The 21,587-nt window shown below is 43.8% G+C and overlaps 1 protein-coding gene across 4 annotated transcripts in view; it reads right to left on the bottom strand.

The window, feature by feature from the left end:
- The window catches only part of kcnc3a (potassium voltage-gated channel, Shaw-related subfamily, member 3a), a 104,936-nt gene that overhangs the window by 44,522 nt on the left and 38,827 nt on the right, over positions 1–21,587 (bottom strand). For all 4 annotated transcript variants that reach the window (XM_021624413.2, XM_021624410.2, XM_036938012.1 and 1 more), the window contains exon 2: positions 14,550–15,510. In XM_021624413.2, coding sequence (XP_021480088.1) covers positions 14,550–15,510 — 961 coding nt within the window. The remainder of the gene's footprint in view (positions 1–14,549; positions 15,511–21,587) is intronic.

Genomic DNA, 21,587 nt, shown 5'->3' with positions numbered 1-21,587 from the left:
AGTTCTTTCCACAGATTCTCGATTGGATTCAGGTCTGGACTTTGACTTGGCCATTTGACTTGGCCATTTCCACTTTAATTTGGAGTGTGACTCCAAATCCAGACCTCCATGGGTTGATCAATTTGATGATACTTTTGTGTGATTTTGTTGTCAGCACATTCAACTATGTAAAGAAAAAAGTATTTAATAAAAATATTTCATTCATTCAGATCTAGGATGTGTTATTTTAGTGTTCCCTTTATTTTTTTGAGCAGTGTATATATAAAAGAGAGAGAGAGAGCGGGAGAGAGCGAGTTCGTTGAAGTTGGAAGTTCACATACACCTTAGCCAAATACATTTAAACTCAGTTTTTCACAATTCCTGACATTTAATCCTAGTAAAAATTCACTGTCTTAGGTCAGTTAGGATCACCACTTTATTTTAAGAATGTGAAATGTCAGAATAATAGTAGAGAGAATGATTTATTTAAGCTTTTATTTCTTTCATCACATTCCCAGTGGGTCAGAAGTTTGCATACACTCAATTGGTATTTGTTAGCATTGCCTTTAAATTGTTTAACTCGGGTTAAACGTTTTGGGTAGCCTTCCACAAGCTTCCACAATAAGTTAGGTGAATTTTTGACACATTCCTCCTGACAGAGCTGGTGTAACTGAGTCAGGTTTGTTGGCCTCCTTGCTCACACAAGTTTTTTTCAATTCAGTTCTATAGGATTGAGGTCAGGGCTTTGTGATGGCCACTCCAATACCTTGACTTTGTTGTCCTTAAGCCATTTTGCCACAACGTTGGAAGTATACTTGGGGTCATTGTCCATTTGGAAGACCCATTTGCGACCAAGATCTAACTTCCTGACTGATGTCTTGAGATGTTGCTTCAATATAGCCACGTAATTTTCCTCCCTCAAGATGCCATCTGTTTTGTAAAGTGCACCAGTCCCTCCTGCAGCAAAGCAACCCCACAACATCATGCTGCCAGCCCCGTGCTTCACGGTTGGGATGGTGTTCTTCGGCTTGCAAGCCTCCCCCTTTTTCCTCCAAACATAACGATGGTCATTACGGCCAAACAGTTCTATTTTTGTTTCATCAGACCAGAGGACATTTCTCAAAAAAGTACAATCTTTGTCCCCATGTGCAGTTGCAAACCGTAGTCTGGCTTTTTTATGGCGGTTTTGGAGCAGTGGCTTCTTCCTTGCTGAGCGGCCTTTCAGGTTGTCGATATAGGACTCGTTTCACTGTGGATATAGATACTTTTATACCTTTTTTCTCCAGCATCTTCACAAGATCCTTTGCTGTTGTTCTGGGATTCATTTGCATTTTTCGCACTAAAGTACGTTCATCTCTAGGAGACAGAATGCGTCTCCTTCCTGAGCGGTATGGCGACTGCGTGGTCTCATGGTGTTTATACTTGCATACTATTGTTTGTACAGATGAACGTGGCACCTTCAGGTGTTCAGAAATTGCTCTCAAGGATGAACTAGACTTGTGGAGGTCTACAGTCTTAACTGATTTCTTTTGATTTTCCCATGATGTCAAGCAAATAATCGCTGAGTTTGAAGGTAGGCCTTGAAATACATCCACAGGTACACCTCAATTTGACTCAAATGATGTCTTTTAGCCTATCAGAAGCTTGTAAAGCCATGACATCATTTTCTGGAATTTTCCAAGCTATTTAAAGGCACAGTCAACTTAGTGTATGTAAACTTTTGACCCACTGGAATTGTAATACAGTGAATTATAACTTAAATAATCTGTCTGTAAACAATTGTTGGAAAATTACTTGTGTCATGCACAAAGTAGATGTCCTAACCGACTTGCCAAAACTATAGTTTGTTAACAAGAAATTTGTGGAGTGGTTGAACAATGAGCTTCAATGACTCCAACCTAAGGGCATGTAAACTTTCGACTTCAACTGTATATATATATATATAAAAATAGAAACCCAACTTCAGTTTCTTGGTCAAGTTATCCATGTGTTGTTTAAAATTCAGCTTTCATCTAACCAGATCCATAGATACTTATAGGAGGTGCCCCTACAAATTTACTGGCCTTTCATAGTTCAAATCTGCAAGCGACTCCATCTGTTCACTTTCAGGGAAGAGAAAACCAAACATTTTGTTTTATATGCATTAAGCACAAGTTTCAATTGGAAAAGCTGCCTTTGAAAAACATCAAAAGCCAACTGTAAGTCCTGAAAAGCCTTCTCAATATTAGACACGCTAGGATAAATAATTGTGTCATCAGCGTACAGATGGAGATTTGCAGAGTCAACAGAGTCTTCCCTATATCATGTACAGTGCTGCAAAAAAAGTATTTAGTCAGCCACCAATTGTGCAAGTTCTCCCACTTAAAAAGATGAGAGAGGCCTGTAATTTTCATCATAGGTACACTTCAACTATGACAGACAAAATGAGGACAAAAAATCCTGAAAATCACATTGTAGGATTTTTTATGAATTTATTTGCAAATTATGGTGGAAAATAAGTATTTGGTCACCTACAAACAAGAAAGATTTCTGGCCTGTAACTTCTTCTTTAAGAGGCTCCTCTGTCCTCCACTCGTTACCTGTATTAATGGCACCTGTTTGAACTTGTTATCAGTATAAAAGACACCTGTCCACAACCTCAAACAGTCACACTCCAAACTCCACTATGTGCAAGACCAAAGAGCTGTCAAAGGACACCAGAAACACAATTGTAGACCTGCACCAGGCTGGGAAGACTGAATCTGCAATAGGTAAGCAGCTTGGTTTGAAGAAATCAACTGTGGGAGCAATTATTAGGAAATGGAAGACATACAAGACCACTGATAATCTCCCTTGATCTGGGGCTCCACGCAAGATCTCACCCCGTGGGGTCAAAATGATCACATGAACGGTGAGCAAAAATCCCAGAACCACACGGGGGGACCTAGTGAATGACCTGCAGAGAGCTGGGACCAAAGTAACAAAGCCTACCATCAGTAACACTACGCCGCCAGGGACTCAAATCCTGCAGTGCCAGACGTGTCCCCCTGCTTAAGCCAGTACATGTCCAGGCCCGTCTGAAGTTTGCTAGAGAGCATTTGGATGATCCAGAAGAAGATTGGGAGAATGTCATATGGTCAGATCAAACCAAAATATAATTTTTTGGTAAAAACCCAACTCGTCGTGTTTGGAGGACAAAGAATGCTGAGTTGCATCCAAAGAACACCATAACTACTGTGAAGCATGGGGGTGGAAACATCATGCTTTGGGGCTGTTTTTCTGCAAAGGGACCAGGACGACTGATCCGTGTAAAGGAAAGAATGAATGGGGCCATGTATCGTGAGATTTTGAGTGAAAACCTCCTTCCATCAGCAAGGGCATTGAAGATGAAACGTGGCTGGGTCTTTCAGCATGACAACGATCCCAAACACACTGCCCGGGCAACGAATGAGTGGCTTCGTAAGAAGCATTTCAAGGTCCTGGAGTGGCCTAGCCAGTCTCCAGATCTCAACCCCATTGAACATCTTTGGAGGGAGTTGAAAGTCCGTGTTGCCCAGCAACAGCCCCAAAACATCACTGCTCTAGAGGAGATCTGTATGGAGGAATGGGCCAAAATACCAGCAACAGTGTGTGAAAACCTTGTGAAGACTTACAGAAAACATTTGACCTCTGTCATTGCCAACAAAGGGTATATAACAAAGTATTGAGATAAACTTTTGTTATTGACCAAATACTTATTTTCCACCATAATTTGCAAATAAATTCATAAAAAATCCTACAATGTGATATTCTGGATTTTTTTTCTCATTTTGTCTGTCATAGTTGAAGTGTACATATGATGAAAATTACAGGCCTCTCTCATCCTTTTAAGTGGGAGAACTTGCACAATTGGTGGCTGACTAAATACTTTTTTGCCCCACTGTATATACCTTGTAAATTAAAAAGGATCAGACCTAAAATTGAGCCCTGGGGAACTCTTTTTGTAAGCCTTGTAAACTCAGATGTCACACCCTCCTGAGCTACAAACTGTGTTCTGTCTGAAAGGTAGTTCTGGAACCAATCCAATGAATCGACACTTAAACCAACCTTTTTTAGTCTATACAGGGCATGATCAACAGTGTCCAAGGCCTTCGATAAGTCAATCAAAAAGTGAAAAGGCAGTGATTTGTCTTGTCCTGAGCATCTAGAATATCACCGACAACCTTAATTACTGCAATAATTGTACTATGTTTGGCTCTAAAAACCCGACTGGAATTGAGATAAAACTGAGTTATTGTAAAGAAAGTCTTTCAACTGCGAGTTCACCAGGTTTTCCAAAACATTTGCCAGTGCAGACAGTTTAGATATGAGACGATAGTTATCCAACAGGGATAACTCCCTCCACCCGTATGTAAAGGCGTGACGCAGGCTGCTTTCCAGACGTAGGCTGCAGGAATGCCTGCTCACAGAACTGCGTAAAATGTAGTTGGACTATGAACTCGAGGGGGCACTTTTTGGTGTCTATAACGCAAGTAACTGCACACCGATCACTTAAATCATTAGGGAAAATACCAACGGCCGAGTATTTATGGGGATGGTTAATAACATCAATAAGTGTTGAGTTAAGAGATGTCTTTTGGACTGAGTCTTGTGACTGCATTTATAATGTGAGTAAAATGCAGTGTATTGCACAGTTTGGAGATAACCAGTCCCAGTTTATAGGACCATATCATTTCCTCCCCAACCACGCATCAGTTCAGCCAGAGAATCCAGGGATTCTACTTTTGCAGGTGGAGGTCTACGACATCCCATTATATCTTAAGTTCACAGCTTTCGATAACTGCAGTTTCAATGCTAAAAACTCAAACTGTTTTGGTTTAGATAAAAGACCTTAGCTCAGTAGCCACATATCTGTCTAGTATAGATGGCTATACGTCCTCCCCTTTACTTCGCCAGTCCCAGCGATAAACATCATAACCATCCAAGCCTCGAGACTGATTTAGAACAGATTTCTTAAGCCAGGTCTCGGACAGAACTAAGACATCTGGGTCAGCAGTGTGAACCTAGACTTTTATCATGTCAATTTCCGGCATTAGGCTCCTCACATTAATATGCATCAGTCCCAACCCTGATCTAGTTTTAAAATCATTTGGAGTGGGAAGTTCATCCATAGCCAATGGGCCTGGGCCTGGGTGAATGTTTCCTGATCCATAGTCAATGGGCCTGGGTTTGGGTGAATGTTTCCTGATCCATAGCCAATGGGCCTGGGTTTGGGTGAATGTTTCCTGATCCATAGCCAATGGGCCTGGGTTTGGGTGAATGTTTCCTGACACCTAAAGCAGACAAATAATACAACACCATGATTTGTTTCTTCCTCAAATCTCTCTGCACTTTGATGATTTCAAATAATCCAAACTACAGTCATCTGATACAACAAACACCGTTTTCAGCCACACCAAACCCTGTAGATGGAAATGTGTTATGAACATGTCACAGTAGGAGTCAAATGGTAACACAATGGGATCCCTCTGAAAGATAAAAGCTGATATAACATCCGTTAAAGTAGAGTCTAGCGGTATCTCTGGGTTAGGGAGATTAGATTGCACAGTCTGAATGATCAAAAACAATAAGCCATAACCCATGTATGCAGCAATTAAAACCATTTGTACAAAAACACCCATTTTAACCACTGAATCCAACAGTTCACTACCACAAAAAGAAAACAACTTAAAATATGCTGAGTCAGTCTTTTGAATCCTTAAATGCCCTAAAAAATGCTGTAGCCTACACGTCTAGTAGCGTTAGAAACCAAGTGGGTGCCCGAGCGTTCGTGCCTTGGTTACTGTGACGACCCTTCCACTCTGTCTGCCGTATCCTCTCTCTTTGCTCTGGTTTTCTTTATTAGGATGTCGGTGGGCGGAGCCGGGAGGGTCGTCAGCGAAATGGGACACACCTGGGCCCGGGTGTGTCCCGGGATATATACACCTCTTCCCCAATCATTGAAGAGGCTCTCTCCATGCAGACACACTGTTTGATTTTGGTTGTGGTGTTTTTGTGTCCGGCTTGCTTTGGCATCTTTCAACACTCCTCGTGATCACATCTATACACGAGACCACTCACTTACACTACTGACTATACATACACCATTGTTTATTTGCATATACAGTTGAAGTCGGACGTTTACATACACTTAGGTTGGAGTCATTAAAACTTGTTTTTCAACCGCTCCACAAATTTCTTGTTAACAAACTATAGTTTTGGCAAGTCGGTTAGGACATCGACTTTGTGCATGACACAAGTCATTTTTCCCAAAGATTTTTTGACAGATTATTTCACTTATAATTCACTGTAATTCCAGTGGGTCAGAAGTTTACATACACTAAATTGACTGTGCCTTTAAACAGCTTAGACATTTTCTGAAAATTATGTCATGGCTTTAGAAGCTTCTGATAGGCTAATTGACATCATTTGAGTCAATTGGAGGTGTACCTGTGGATGTATTTCAAGGCCTACCTTCAAACTCAGTGCTTCTTTGCTTGACATCATGGGAAAATCAAAAGAAAATAGGCCAAGATGGTATGATGGCGCCGGAGGAGATGGCCGCCGTTTTACGGTCTCCTAACCAATTGTGCTATGTGTTTTTTTTTCGCGATAGTTGTAAATTATTTTGTACATAATGTTTCTGCAACCGTATCTTACAGCAGAAAAGAGCTTCTGGATATCAGGACAGCGATCACTCACCTCGGATTAGACAAAGATTTCTTCAGCATCAACAACAACAGCAAGCAGCAAGCAAGCAGCAAGCAGGACTCACACGATATTCTCCGAACACCCCACAGGGCAGACATACCAATCATTCACAAAAGGAAGCGACGGAGAGGAAGAAGAGCCGGATGCCTCGTCCGGACCCGCAGAAGACAACTAGGAAAGCTGCCGTTACCGTCAATATTACTCGCCAACGTGCAATCATTGGACAATAAACTAGATGAGATCACGAATATCCTACCAACGGGACATAAAAAACTGTAATATCCTATGTTTCACGGAATCGTGGCTGAATGACGACATGGATATTCAGCTAGAAGGATACACTCTGCACCGGCAGGATAGAACAGGTAAGACGAGGGGGGCGGTCTGTGCATATTTGTAAACAACAGCTGGTGCACAAAATCTAAGGAAGTCTCTAGATTTTGCTCGCCTGAAGTTGAGTATATTGTGATAAACTCCAGGCCACACTACTTGTCTAGAGAGTTCTCAGCTATACTTTTCGTGGCTGTTTATTTACCACCACAGACAGATGCTGGTACTAAGACCGCACTCAGCCAGCTATATAAGGAAATAAGCAAACAGGAAACCACTCACCCAGAGGCGGCGCTCCTAGTGGCCGGAGACTTTAATGCAGGGAAACTTAAATCAGTTCTACCAAATCTCTATCAACATGTTAAATGTTCAACCAGAGGGAAAACAATTCTAGATCACCTGTACTCCACACACAGAGATGAGTACAGAGCTCGCCCTCCATTTGGTAAATCCGACCACAACTCTATCCTCCTGATTCCTGCTTACAAGCAAAAATTAAAGCAGGAAGCACCAGTGACTCGGTCTATAAAAAAATGGTCTGATGAAGCAGATGCTAAACTACAGGACTGCTTTGCTATCACAGACTGGAACATGTTCCGGGATTCTTCCGATGACATTGAGGAATACACCACATCAGTCACTGGCTTTATCAATAGGTGCAGAGAGGACGTCGTCCCCACAGTGACTGTACGTACATACCCCAACCAGAAGCCATGGATTACAGGCAACATTCGCACTGAGCTAAAGGGTAGAGCTGCCGCTTTCAAGGTGCGGGACTCTAACCCGGAAGCTTACAAGAAATCCCGCTATGCCCTGCGACGAACCATCAAACAGGCAAAGCGTCAATACAGGACTAAGATTGAATCATACTACGCCGGCTCCAACGCTCGTCGGATGTGGCAGGGCTTGCAAACTATTACAGACTACAAAGGGAAGCACAGCCGCGAGCTGCCCATAGTGACACGAGCCTACCAGATGAGCTAAATCACTTCTATGCTCGCTTCGAGACGAGCAACAGCTGTTCCGGACGACTGTGTGATCACGCTCTCCGTATTCGACGTGAGTAAGACCTTTAAACAGATCATCATACACAAGACTGCGGGGCAAGACGGATTACCAGGACGTGTGGTCCGGGCATGTGCTGACCAACTGGCAGGTGTCTTCACTGACATGTTCAACATGTCCCTGATTGAGTCTGTAATACCAACATGCTTCAAGCAGACCACCATAGTCCCTGTGCCCAAGAACACAAAGGCAACCTGCCTAAATGACTACAGACCCGTAGCACTCACGTCCGTAGCCTTGAAGTGCTTTGAAAAGGCTGGTAATGGCTCACATCAACACCATTATCCCAGAAACCCTAGACCCACTCCAATTTGCATACCGCCCAAATAGATCCACAGATGACGCAATCTCTATTGTACTCCACACTGCCCTTTCCCACCTGGACAAAAGGAACACCTATGTGAGAATGCTGTTCATTGACTACAGCTCAGCGTAGTGCCCTCAAAGCTCATCACTAAGCTAAGGATCCTGGCACTAAACACCTCCCTCTGCAATTGGATCCTGGACTTCCTGACAGGCCGCCCCCAGGTGGTGAGGGTTGGTAGCAACACATCTGCCACGCTGATCCTCAACACTGGAGTTCCCCAGGGGTGCGTGCTCAGTCCCCTCCTGTACTATCTGTTCAACCACGACTGCATGGCCAGGCATGACTCCAACACCATCATTAAGTTTGCTGACGACACAACAGTGGTAGGCCTGATCACCAACAACGACGAGACAGCCTATAGGGAGGAGGTCAGAGACCTGGCCGGGTGGTGCCAGAATAACAACCTATCCCTCAATGTAACCAAGACTAAGGAGATGATTGTGGACTACAGGAAAACGAGCACCGAGCAAGTCCCCATTCTTGTCAATGGGGCTGTAGTGGAGCAGGTTGAGAGCTTCAAATTCCTTGGTGTCCACATCCACAACAAACTAGATTGGTCCAAACACACCAAGACAGTCATGAAGAGGGCACGACAAAGCCTATTCCCCGTCAGGAAACTAAAAAGATTTGGCATGGGTCCTGAGATCCTCAAAAGGTTCTACAGCTGCAACATCGATAGCATCCTGACTGGCTGCATCACTGCCTGGTACGGCAATTGCTCGGCATCTGACCGCAAGGCACTTCAGGCTGTATCACCGCCTGGTACGGCAACTGCTCCGCCCACAACCGTAGGGCTCTCCAGAGGGTAGTGAGGTCTGCACAACGCATCACCGGGGGCAAACTACCTGCCCTCCAGGACACCTACACCACCCGATGTCACAGGAAGGCCATAAAGATCATCAAGGACAACAACCACCCGAGCCACTGCCTGTTCACCCCGCTATCATCCAGAAGGCGAGGTCAGTACAGGTGCATCAAAGCTGGGACCGAGAGACTGAAAAACAGCTTCTATCTCAAGGCCATCAGACTGTTAAACAGCCACCACTAACATTGAGTGGCTGCTGCCAACACACTGACTCAACTACAGCCACTTTAATAATGGGAATTGATGGGAATTGATGTAAAATATATCACTAGCCACTTTAAACAATGCTACTTAATATAATGTTTACATACCCTACATTATTCATTTCATATGTATATACTGTACTCTATATCATCTACTGCATCGTTGTAATAAATGTATCACTAGCCACTTTAAACTATGCCACTTTGTTTACATACCTTACAATACTCATATCATATGTATATACTGTACTCGATACCATCTACTGCATCTTGCCTATGCCGCTCTGTACCATCACTCATTCATATATCTTTATGTACATATTCTTTATCCCTTTACACTTGTGTGTATAAGGTAGTAGTTTTGGAATTGTTAGTTAGATTACTCGTTGGTTATTACTGCATTGTCGGAACTAGAAGCACAAGCATTTCGCTACACCCGCATTAACATCTGCTAACCATGTGTATGTGACAAATAAATGTGATTTGATTTGATTCAGAGGGTAGTGCGTACGGCCCAGTACATCACTGGGGCAAAGCTGCCTGCCATCCAGGACTTCTACACCAGGTGGTGTCAGAGGAAGGCCCTAAAAATTGTCAAAGACCCCAGCCACCCCAGTCATAGACTGTTCTCTCTACTACCGCATGGCAAGCGGTACCGGAGTGCCAAGTCTAGGACAAAAAGGCTTCTCAACAGTTTTTACCCCCAAGCCATAAGACTCCTGAACAGGTAACCAATGGTTACCCGGACTATTTGCATTGTGTGCCCCCCACCCAAACCCCTCTTTTACGCTGCTGCTACTCTCTGCTTATTTTATATGCATAGTCACTAACTATACATTCATGTACATGCTTCCTAAATTGTCCAGACCAACCAGTGCTCCCGCACATTGGCTAACTGGGCTATCTGCATTGTGTCCCACCACCTGCCAAACCCTCTTTTTGCGCTTCTGCTACTCTCTGTTTATCATATATGCACAGTCACTTTAACGATACCTACATGTACATACTACCTCAATAAGCCTGACTAACAGGTGTCTGTATATAGCCTTGCCACTCTTTTTTCAAATGTCTTTCTACTGTTGTTTTATTTCTTTACTTACCTACACACACACACACACACACACACAAACCATTGGTTAGAGCCTGTAAGTAAGCATTTCACTGTAAGGTTTACACCTGTTGTATTCGGTGCACGTGACAAATAAACTTTGATTTGATTTGAAGACCTCAGTTAAAAATTGTAAACCTCAACAAGTCTGGTTCATCCTTGGGAGCAATTTCCAAACGCCTGCAGGTATCACGTTCGTCTGTACAAACAATAGTCGCAAGAATTTATAGCATTGGGCCCATGCAGCCGTCATACCGCTCAGGGAGGAGACCCGTGCTGCCTCCTAGAGATGAATGTACTTTGGTGCAAAAAGTGCAAATCAATCCCAGAACAATAGCAAAGGACCTTGTGAAGAAGCTGGAGGAAACAGGTACAAAAGTATCTATATCCACAGTAAAATGAGTACTATATTGACATAACCTGAAAGGCCGCTCAGCAAGGAAGAAGCCACTGCCCCAAAACCTCCATAAAAAGCCAGACTACGGTTTGCAACTGCACATGAGGACAAAGATTGTACTTTTTGGAGAAATGTCCTCTGGTCTGATGAAACAAAAATAAAACTGTTTGGCCATAATGACCATCATTATGTTTGGAGGGAAAAGGGGGAGGCTTGCAAGCCGAAGAACACCATCCCAACCGTGAAACACACAGCATCATGTTGTGGGGATGCTTTGCTGCATGAGGGACTGGTGCACTTCACAAAATAGATGGCATCATGACGAATGAAAATTATGTGGATATATTGAAGCACCATCTCAAGACATCAGTCAGGAAGTTAAAGCTTGCGTCTTCCAAATGGACAATGACCCCAAGCATACTTCCAAAGTTGTGGCAAAATGGCTTAAGGACAACAAAGTCAGGATATTGTAGTGTCCATCACAAAGCTCTGACCTCAATCCTATAGAACATTTGTGGGCAGAACTGAAAAAGCGTGTGCGAGCAAGGAGGCCTACAAACCTGACTCAGTTACAACAGCTCTGTCAGGAGGAACGGGCCAAAATTTGCCCAACTTATTGTGGGAAGCTTGTGGAAGGCTACTCAAAACGTTTGACCCAAGTTAAAAAATTTAGAGTTCGTTTTGATATTTCAACCTGCGTGTCCTGATCGCATCTGGTGGGTGGACAAAATCAACATGCGCACGATGGCGCACGTGAGCGGTCTGGTCAGCATTTTAGAATGCTAGCGCGTTCAACAGCTGCTGCAGGAATGTGCTGACAGGGATTTCGCCCAGTGTGTGGATATGGTCAATGCGCCCAGTCGCCTTGCAGTATGCTACCACACAGTGAGGCAGCAGTGGGCCCAGTAGATGGGCCAATCACCGGTGGCGAGTCCACCCAGCAGGGATATCCTGAGCTAGGAAGCCCAGCGCATCTAGACGTTATGTCACAGCGCAGATACCGACCTCTGGCTTCCACCACACAGCACAGCAAGGCAGAAAAGGAGTCAGAAGACTCCGGTAGATTGCCGGAACACAGATGGAACACCTGACCGTGGAGGAGTATCCAAGGCTAGTCAGCCCAAGCGTGTCTAGAAAGTCAGTCACAGCACAGATGCATCCTCTCTCGGCTTTCATGTGGAAACCGGCAGATGTCACCGCTTGGTTAACTAGCGATTTTAACACATTGGTTGCTTTGATCCTGTAGGATTTTAGATTTTGCCACTTGTTTGATGACAACTCTCTAAGTAATAAAAACTTGTAACACTTGACACAAACAAAGTGTGAGACACAACACGCTTAGCGTCACTGCCCTGCCTCCATCTTGACCGTACAAATGAAAAGTGTCAGTACCATGCCTTACGAGCTGAAATAAAAGATCCCAGGACTAAACCGCATGTTCAATGGAAATCCTTCATTTAAATCAGTTTTTTTTTAGTCTAGGACTAGGTGGAAACTGACCCTACAACTTTCAAACAGACTGAGCCTAGATGGAGTAAAAGAAAGCAAAACAGAAAAACTGGAATTGAAAAGTAGATCAAGGTAACAGGAAAGAGATCAGGTTCAAAACCTCTCCGCTCTTATTGTATTTGTTACGTTTTGTAGCAACCGCTTCTCCTCACCAATCCTCTCTCCTGTCTCTTCTTATTTACATTTTAGTCATTTAGCAGAAACTCTTATCCAGAGCGACTTACAGTAGTGAGAAAATACTCAGTGGTGAGTATTTTCATACTTTTTTGATACTGGTCCCCTGTGGGAATTGAACCCACAATCCTAGCGCTGCAAGCAGCCATGTGCTACCAACTGCGCTACACGGGACTAACAACTGCGCTACACTTGTCTCCTCTCCTGGGCTGTAAGCTGTGCTGACAGAAGGAGCTCTTTCGGCTGTGTGAACACACCAGCTGATCGGGACTGGCATGTCTACACACACACACACACACACCTATTTATTACTAGTGTGGGTGGATGGCTAGTGCAAGAGGGAAATAGGCCTATATGATGTACAAATGTATGTAAGTCTGTGTGAGTGCAGTGTTTCCCCATATTCATTTAGCAGCAGTGGCCCACCACTGCTACAGTTTTGCCACCGCTACAAAAAATATGATGTAATATTTTATATATATTTCTGCCAAGATGCGCTTTTAAATGTATAGTCATTGGCTCAATGATTGGAAGTCTATGGGAACAGTGTGTGTGTGTGTGTGTGTGTGTGTGTGTGTGTGCCAGAGCGTGTTTTTGGGATAGGTATTTGAAGGTAATGTCTGTGTTCGAGTACTCGCATGAAAACAAATGTACAGTACTGGCATGTTTGCGTTAAACATGGCTGAAGGCGAAAAAAGCTTGTGGTATGCCATCGGTTGTTCCAAATACTGCTTGTTCTGATACACAACTTTAACATTCACTGCCCTTGACATACTCACATCTGACAGACATGTTGTCAGCGCTTTTAAATGTAACCTGCTAAATAGTTGCATTTGAACATTTTGAGTACTCAATATTTAAATGGAGGCCAAACACCGATTCCAGTACTTGTGTGTGTGTGTACATGCATGTGTGTGTCTCGCTCTGAGTAGCCTACATGTGTAAATTGAGGGGCCCTCTCTAATGCCATTTTACATGCTTCTCAAGTTCTCTCTTGTCATAACTAATCCTTCTCTCAATCCACCCCCCCCCCCCCCCCCCCCCAACCCTCCACCCGCTCTACTCTTCAAGTTTAATTGCTTTTCTGTCCACTGTCAAACAGCGTTTTGACAGGCCAATCTTCCCAACCAAATATTTATAAACGTTAAAGCCGGCGTGTTGAGAGCTCCCCAGCAGAGAGAGAAGGATGAGGGTGGAGGGGTGGCTGGGGGGGTTAGATTATGGGATCACCCTGCTCTATACAGAGTTATGGTGTCTATCTGACTTCATCAGCGTGTGTGTGTGTGTGTGTGTGCGTGTGTGCGCGTGTGTGTGTGTGTGTGTGCGTGTGCGCGGCCTCAGCTTCCCTATTTAACATGGTTACAGATCCACTTCATTTCTCCCCACACTCTCTAATCGGGTTAACTCTACATACTGGAGAGGGATGGAAACACACACACCACATACCCACACATGCGGTCATGGTAGAAAGGGAGGATTGTGATGGTTGGGAACCATAATCTGACAGAGTGCTATTTAAGACTGTTCCAGTATCTTAACTACAGTACAGTGATTCAGACATGGGGTATATGTTGTGGTACATTGGGTTAGTTACATGTGACTCACAGGCAAGCCGAGACACCGCATCATGTAGAGAGAGTGATCGGTGTAATTTGATCATAATATTGTCATATTAGTGTGAGGGATGCTGCAGGTCACCAGCAGTCAGTCACTCTAGATAGATTCCAAATATACTGCATCCTCACACACAAACACACCACACACACACACAGGTGCGTGCACACACACGCCTCTCCTCCCCTTCCCTCTCTCCATCCCTCTCCTCCCTCCCCTGATCTACCCACCTGTCCTGTTGATCTCGATGATCTCCTCCTGGGCCAGAGGGCAGTCCCCTCCCCCCAGGCTGCCTGAGCTCACCATACCCGGCCCGGCGGTGGCCATGGCCAGGGCGTCTGGCTTGCAGTAGTTGGGCGAGCCCGGCATGGTGGGCCGAGGGATGTGCTTGCCCTTCCTCTTGGGCAGCTTCTGCTTGGCCATGGCCAGTGAGTAGTACATGCCAAAGTTGTTGACGATGACGGGCACAGGCATGGCGATGGTCAGCACCCCCGCCAGGGCGCACAGCGCGCCCACCAGCATCCCCGACCACGTCTCGGGGTACATGTCCCCGTAGCCCAGAGTGGTCATGGTGACCACGGCCCACCAGAAGCCAATGGGGATGTTCTTGAAGTTTGTGTGTTTGGCGGCCGTAGGGTCGTCAGGGTCGGCGCCGATGCGCTCGGCGTAGTAGATCATGGTGGCGAAGATGAGCACTCCGAGGGCGAGGAAGATGATGAGGAGGAGGAACTCGTTGGTACTGGCGCGGAGCGTGTGGCCCAGCACCCGCAGGCCCACGAAGTGACGAGTCAACTTGAAGATACGCAGGATCCTGACGAAGCGCACCACTCGCAGGAAGCCCAACACGTCTTTGGCGGCTTTGGAATCCAGGCCGCTCAGCGCCACCTCCAGGTAGAAGGGCATGATGGCAATAAAGTCAATGATATTGAGGGTGCTACTGAAGAACTCCTTCTTGCAAGGGCAGAAGATCACGCGCATCATGACCTCGATGGTGAACCAGATGACGCACGTTCCCTCCACATAGGTGAGCCAGCCGTCGGTCACCACCTCGTAGACGATCTCCTGGCGCGTCACATTGCCCACCGTCACGTTCTCCGTTTTGTTGTAGATGGTGTTGAAGGCCTCGTGCGTCTCCAGGCAGAAGGTGGTGATGGAGATGAGGATGAACAGAAGGGAGAGGAACGCACAGTACTGTAGGAGAGAAGAGAGGGAGAGAGAGATGGTTAGGTTTTCAAGTTTTTCTTTTAACTTAGTTGCCAGTTACAGGATTATGTTTCTTGGGCTCATTCAATTCTCACCGAAGCCTAACCCAAAGGATCACATGGATTTACAGATGAATGTCATTCACATACTGGTATCACTGAAAACATGCAGCAGCTGAGGTTAACCTAAACTGATAAAAAAAAACATTAAAACACCAATGTTCCCAGACGCACGAATAGATCTGTTTGACACAGTTTTAGGTCTAACGCCAACAATTACACAGAAACTCTATGAACTCAGCAGGTCAACTGAACAAACCACATAGCAACCATGCAGTTAGGATTGGGGAATAACGGATTACATGGATTACTAACAAAAATTAAAAACTCTGACCGCAATTCGTTACTTTACCAGCAAAAATATTGTAATCCGATTACAGATACTTTTGAAAAACTAGATGGTTACTTCTAGGATTACTTTTACATTCAGAAAAGACATTTGCGCAAAATGTATTTGACACCTTTCTGTTCTTTCAATGACATTCAAATCAGCATGGGTGCAAATGTCACTTTGTTTCCGCCTGAGCGAGTCTGACCACAAGTCAGAGACCAATATGATGACACAGCAAATTAGCTGAAATCACTCAGTTCTGCCTCAAGGACAAGACTCATAAATGTACACCTGCTTAAGAGGCATTAGAAGAAGACAAACATTTATATTACCAATTGAACATCTATTGCAGCATAAATCAATGCTAGAGTTTACATAACTGGCCATATATGGATGTAGGCTTCTACTACAGACAATAATACAATTAGGCTATATCTTTACATAAAAAAACAACAGTCTTGTCAGATATTCTGTCACTCCAATTAATTGAATACCCTTTGATCTTAAAAAAAAAAGAAAAAGGAAAATGGGCCTAGCTATGGATACAGTGCCTTGCGAAAGTATTCGTCCCCTTTGAACTTTGCGACCTTTTGCCACATTTCAGGCTTCAAACATAAAGATCTAAAACTTTATATTTTTTGTGAAGAAACAACAACAAGTGGGACACAATCATGAAGTGGAACGACATTTATTGGATATTTCAAACTTTTTTAACAAATCAAAAACTGAAAAATTGGGCGTGCAAAATTATTCAGCCCCCTTAAGTTAATATTTTGTAGCGCCACCTTTTGCTGCGATTACAGCTGTAAGTCGCTTGGGGTATATCTCTATCAGTTTTGCACATCGAGAGACTGACATTTTTTCCCATTCCTCCTTGCAAAACAGCTCGAGCTCAGTGAGGTTGGATGGAGAGCATTTGTGAACAGCAGTTTTCAGTTCTTTCCACAGATTCTCGATTGGATTCAGGTCTGGACTTTGACTTGGCCATTCTAACACCTGGATATGTTTATTTTTGAACCATTCCATTGTAGATTTTGCTTTATGTTTGTCTTGTTGGAAGACAAATCTCCGTCCCAGTCTCAGGTCTTTTGCAGACTCCATCAGGTTTTCTTCCAGAATGGTCCTGTATTTGGCTCCATCCATCTTCCCATCAATTTTAACCATCTTCCCTGTCCCTGCTAAAGAAAAGCAGGCCCAAACCATGATGCTGCCACCACCATGTTTGACAGTGGGGATGGTGTGTTGCTTTTAAGCCAAACATAACGTTTTGCATTGTTGCCAAAAAGTTCAATTTTGGTTTCATCTGACCAGAGCACCTTCTTCCACATGTTTGGTGTGTCTCCCAGGTGGCTTGTGGCAAACTTTAAACAACACTTTTTATGGATATCTTTAAGAAATGGCTTTCTTCTTGCCACTCTTCCATAAAGGCCAGATTTGTGCAATATACGACTGATTGTTGTCCTATGGACAGAGTCTCCCACCTCAGCTGTAGATCTCTGCAGTTCATCCAGAGTGATCATGGGCCTCTTGGCTGCATCTCTGATCAGTCTTCTCCTTGTATGAGCTGAAAGTTTAGAGGGACGGCCAGGTCTTGGTAGATTTGCAGTGGTCTGATACTCTTCCATTTCAATATTATCGCTTGCACAGTGCTCCTTGGGATGTTTAAAGCTTGGGAAATCTTTTTGTATCCAAACCCGGCTTTAAACTTCTTCACAACAGTATCTCGGACCTGCCTGGTGTGTTCCTTGTTCTTCATGATGCTCTCTGCGCTTTTAACGGACCTCTGAGACTATCACAGTGTAGGTGCATTTATACGGAGACTTGATTACACACAGGTGGATTGTATTTATCATCATTAGTCATTTAGGTCAACATTGGGTCATTCAGAGATCCTCACTGAACTTCTGGAGAGAGTTTGCTGCACTGAAAGTAAAGGGGCTGAATAATTTTGCACGCCCAATTTTTCAGTTTTTGATTTGTTAAAAAAGTTTGAAATATCCAATAAATGTCGTTCCACTTCATGATTGTGTCCCACTTGTTGTTGATTCGTCACAAAAAAATACAGTTTTATATCTTTATGTTTGAAGCCTGAAATGTGGCAAAAGGTCGCAAAGTTCAAAGGGGCCGAATACTTTCGCAAGGCACTGTATATAGATTAGCCAAATTGTTTTAACTGAGCTGCTATATTGTAAACATTCATGAAAACAAAAATGTGCTTTTTGGTCTTCATTTAAGGTTTGGGTTTCGGCATTAGGGTTAGCAGTGTGGGTTAGGTTTAAATTCCGATGTTATGACTTTGTGTCTAAAACGTCAAACATATTCACACGCATGTGCAGACAATTAAAGGGTTTATTTTCTCGTGCGTACACACATTAAAATGTCGTTTGCATGACAATAACACAGCTAGTTGGCTAATACCCCATTCATAGACGGTAACTGCTCGTATCACCTTCTGACGATAGTAACGTTATATTCTGACCAGGGGAGTTTTGTTATTAAAAGGTCCGGCGCTTCCTCTAAAAAAGGAACATGCATCGCTTGTAGTGCGGTTTTGGAAACATAAGTAACGTATACTTCATATCAGCGAGAAATAATACAAATAACAAAATAAGTTCAGTTACTAGACACCTTTAAAAGGGTTAAGGTTCACACACAGCCATATGTCCATGTTACAGCGCATGTTAACGAGAGAAAGAGTGGACTACCTGTGCCAATTATTTATATGCGTCTCCGAATACCCTGTGCAAACTGAAGATGGACGCCACAAACGTGTTGTCACTGAAAAAATACTGTCTGCTGCAACTGTTAAAACCAGTGTGTATTTTACATTTGTGAAATTATTTTTGATGTGAACGTAGAGAGATTTATGTTTCTAGAACCGTACCGCAACTGAGATGGAGTTTGAGCCTGTTTTGGCTTCCAGTGCTGATTCACCTTTAAACAGAACATGTAAGGTCCTTGGCTCCTTAGTAATGTTAGCATATCAAACATGAACGTTCACCCCTCCTCATACGAAAATAAAAGTGATTTTTTCTTTATATCATGTAAGTCAACACCGTTGAGCTTCCCTTTGTAAAAGCTACGGCGGCAATTTTAAAATATAACAGGTTAATGCAATATCAGGTGAACACTCAATAAAACGAGTTTTTAAAATATAATGAAAATGTCTGTACATTTCAGCTGTTTCAGAAACATTGCTCTGCTATTAGTATTTTTACTATGTGCATGTTGGGTTCAAGGGTAATTCTGTTTACACTCCCCTGCTTAGAGGGGGGCAACTGTAGAACGAGTGTCGTGCTGAGGTTGCATTCCAGACGTGAGAAATACGCAATATTACAGTAATGTCTCTCGAGAATAGATACCTCCTAGAATCTCTCGAAATTCTCCTTAATTCTCGCCAATGAGAATAGACCCATAGATTTGGCCTATCAGCTGACAGTGAATGTAAATAAACAGGGTGGCTGTGCTGCGTTTTGGGTCATTGCAGTGGTACTGTGCTTCTGATAAGAGACGGAAGACAGGTGGCGCCAGACACCATGAACAACAGACCATAAGTGTGAGAGAGAGAGAGATGCAGCTAATACAGTATGGGCATTCTGCTGCAATCTCATTGAAGCTGCACTGAGACAGAAAGAGGGAGAAGAGGGAGGGAGAGAGCTAGGGGAAAAGAGAGGCGGAGGCAGAAAACGGTGGGAGACGGGGTTCAAGATGGAGTGCGACTGTACAGTAGAGACAGAGAGTGGTGGAAAGAGGAAGAGGGAGACGAAGAGAGCGAGGGAGAGAAAGAGAGAGATGGGGGTTTGTGAGTTACGACGCTGTGGGCAATGGACGGCCACCCTTAAGAAAACAGATATGTCATGTTCGCTCTCACATAGATAAATGTCTATTGATTGAGCCGGCGTGCCTGTTTAAAGCACCGGGCCTTTTCTCCTATCAGCCCCTCTGGATCAATAGTATTTTTAATTGAACCTTTATTTAACTTGTCAAATCAGTTAAGAACAAATTCTTATTTACAATGACAGCCAAACCCTGTCCAATTGCGCACCGCCCTATGTGATGCAGCCTGGATTCGAACCAGGAACCGCAGTGACACCTCTTGCACTGCGATGCCTTAGACCACTGCGCCACTCGGGAGCCCAACAGTATCTGTTCATCTCAGGCACACGGAACCTCACGCTCTCACAAAACCGACCTAAACCCATTCAGCTTCAACCTCAACCCAGCCCAACCTCAACCCAGCTTCAACTCAACATAACCTCACCCAACTTCTTCCCAGCCTCAACCAAACCTAACACAACCTCAACCCAAATTAACTCAACCAAGCCTCAACCTAACCAATCCACAACCCAGCCTCAACTATGGCTCAGCGATATATTGAATTAATTTGAATCATTCAAATGTATGTTTTAGCACGATATTCCAAATGCCTGTATTTCTTTATGGGGGTTTATGTCCACTTGTTCTCGTGTTGTCTTTTTGGTCTCTCTCCTTCTGCTGTGACTGCGCACCTTCCAATTTACACACAAACGCCAAACTCCTCCCCCTGCCACTGAGAACAACAAATAGGAAAATGTACTTCTTCCTCTCTGACAACATGCGGTTTCTACTCGCCATTTGCATTTGCGGTTTGGTCCAACAGAATCGCTCGTATGGACAGCAAAACACATTGACACGTTATTTTCCGATAATAGAGGAAAACTTAAAAGGGTGCATTATGCAGAAATCGCTCCTCCATTTCCTGGTTGTTAAAATTCGAATAGTTTGCCTAATTTCAGTTCATGTGACAAAACAAGGAAGTATAGTGTAGATAATCATTGTACCATCTAAACAGCTGTGCAAATATATTTTATAATGATGCAAAAGCAAAAGCGTAAGAACAAAGTGGACAGGCTGGCCTGCTGTTCAAACTGTGGGGAGACAGACAGAAGGGTGTGTTCATAACAATTCAACTGTTCTACCTTGTTTGTTAGCAAATAGATCCCAGTTGGCTAGACGTTAAATATAAAGATGAGCTGGCTACTCACTAGCATGTGGGATTGTGCTTCAGAGATTGTTTATGAGACCTGTGTTCATTCTCTATAGTGCCTGCAACAACAGGTTTATCATTATTAGTGAATGTGCATTGTGCATGGTTCTGGTAAAAATGTGTCAATAAAAAGGGCATTTTCATAGACAGTTCAACTATTTTGATAAAATGATGACATTATTAGTGGGTCTTATTATTGTGGAAGGCCTAGGTAGCCAATGTATACGTTCACAAGCCCTGAATTCATTAAAGTATTGCTCACTGTTTCAAATGCAGCGTGTTTTACCTTTAAAAGTACAACAAAGCTTATTTAGAGAAAACAGTTTAAAAAAATCAAGAGATATATATATATATATATATATTGTGAATCGCCCATAAGTTTGATTTTGATTTTAGGCCATTTCGCCCAGCCTCTGCCTCTCTCTGCCTCTCTCTCTCTGCCTCTCTCTCTGCCTCCCTCTCTCTCTCTGCCTCCCTCTCTCTCTCTGCCTCCCTCTCTCTCTCTGCCTCCCTCTCTCTCTCTGCCTCCCTCTCTCTGCCTCCCTCTCTCTGCCTCCCTCTCTCTGCCACCCTCTCTCTGCCACCCTCTCTCTGCCACCCAATGAATTCCCTTTATGTAACACGTCATTACAGTCGCTTATATACGTGT

The sequence above is a fragment of the Oncorhynchus mykiss genome, chromosome 12, assembly GCF_013265735.2.
Source record: "Oncorhynchus mykiss isolate Arlee chromosome 12, USDA_OmykA_1.1, whole genome shotgun sequence".
Classification (NCBI taxonomy): Eukaryota; Metazoa; Chordata; class Actinopteri; order Salmoniformes; family Salmonidae; genus Oncorhynchus; species Oncorhynchus mykiss.
This window is presented reverse-complemented; position numbering and strand designations above follow the sequence as displayed.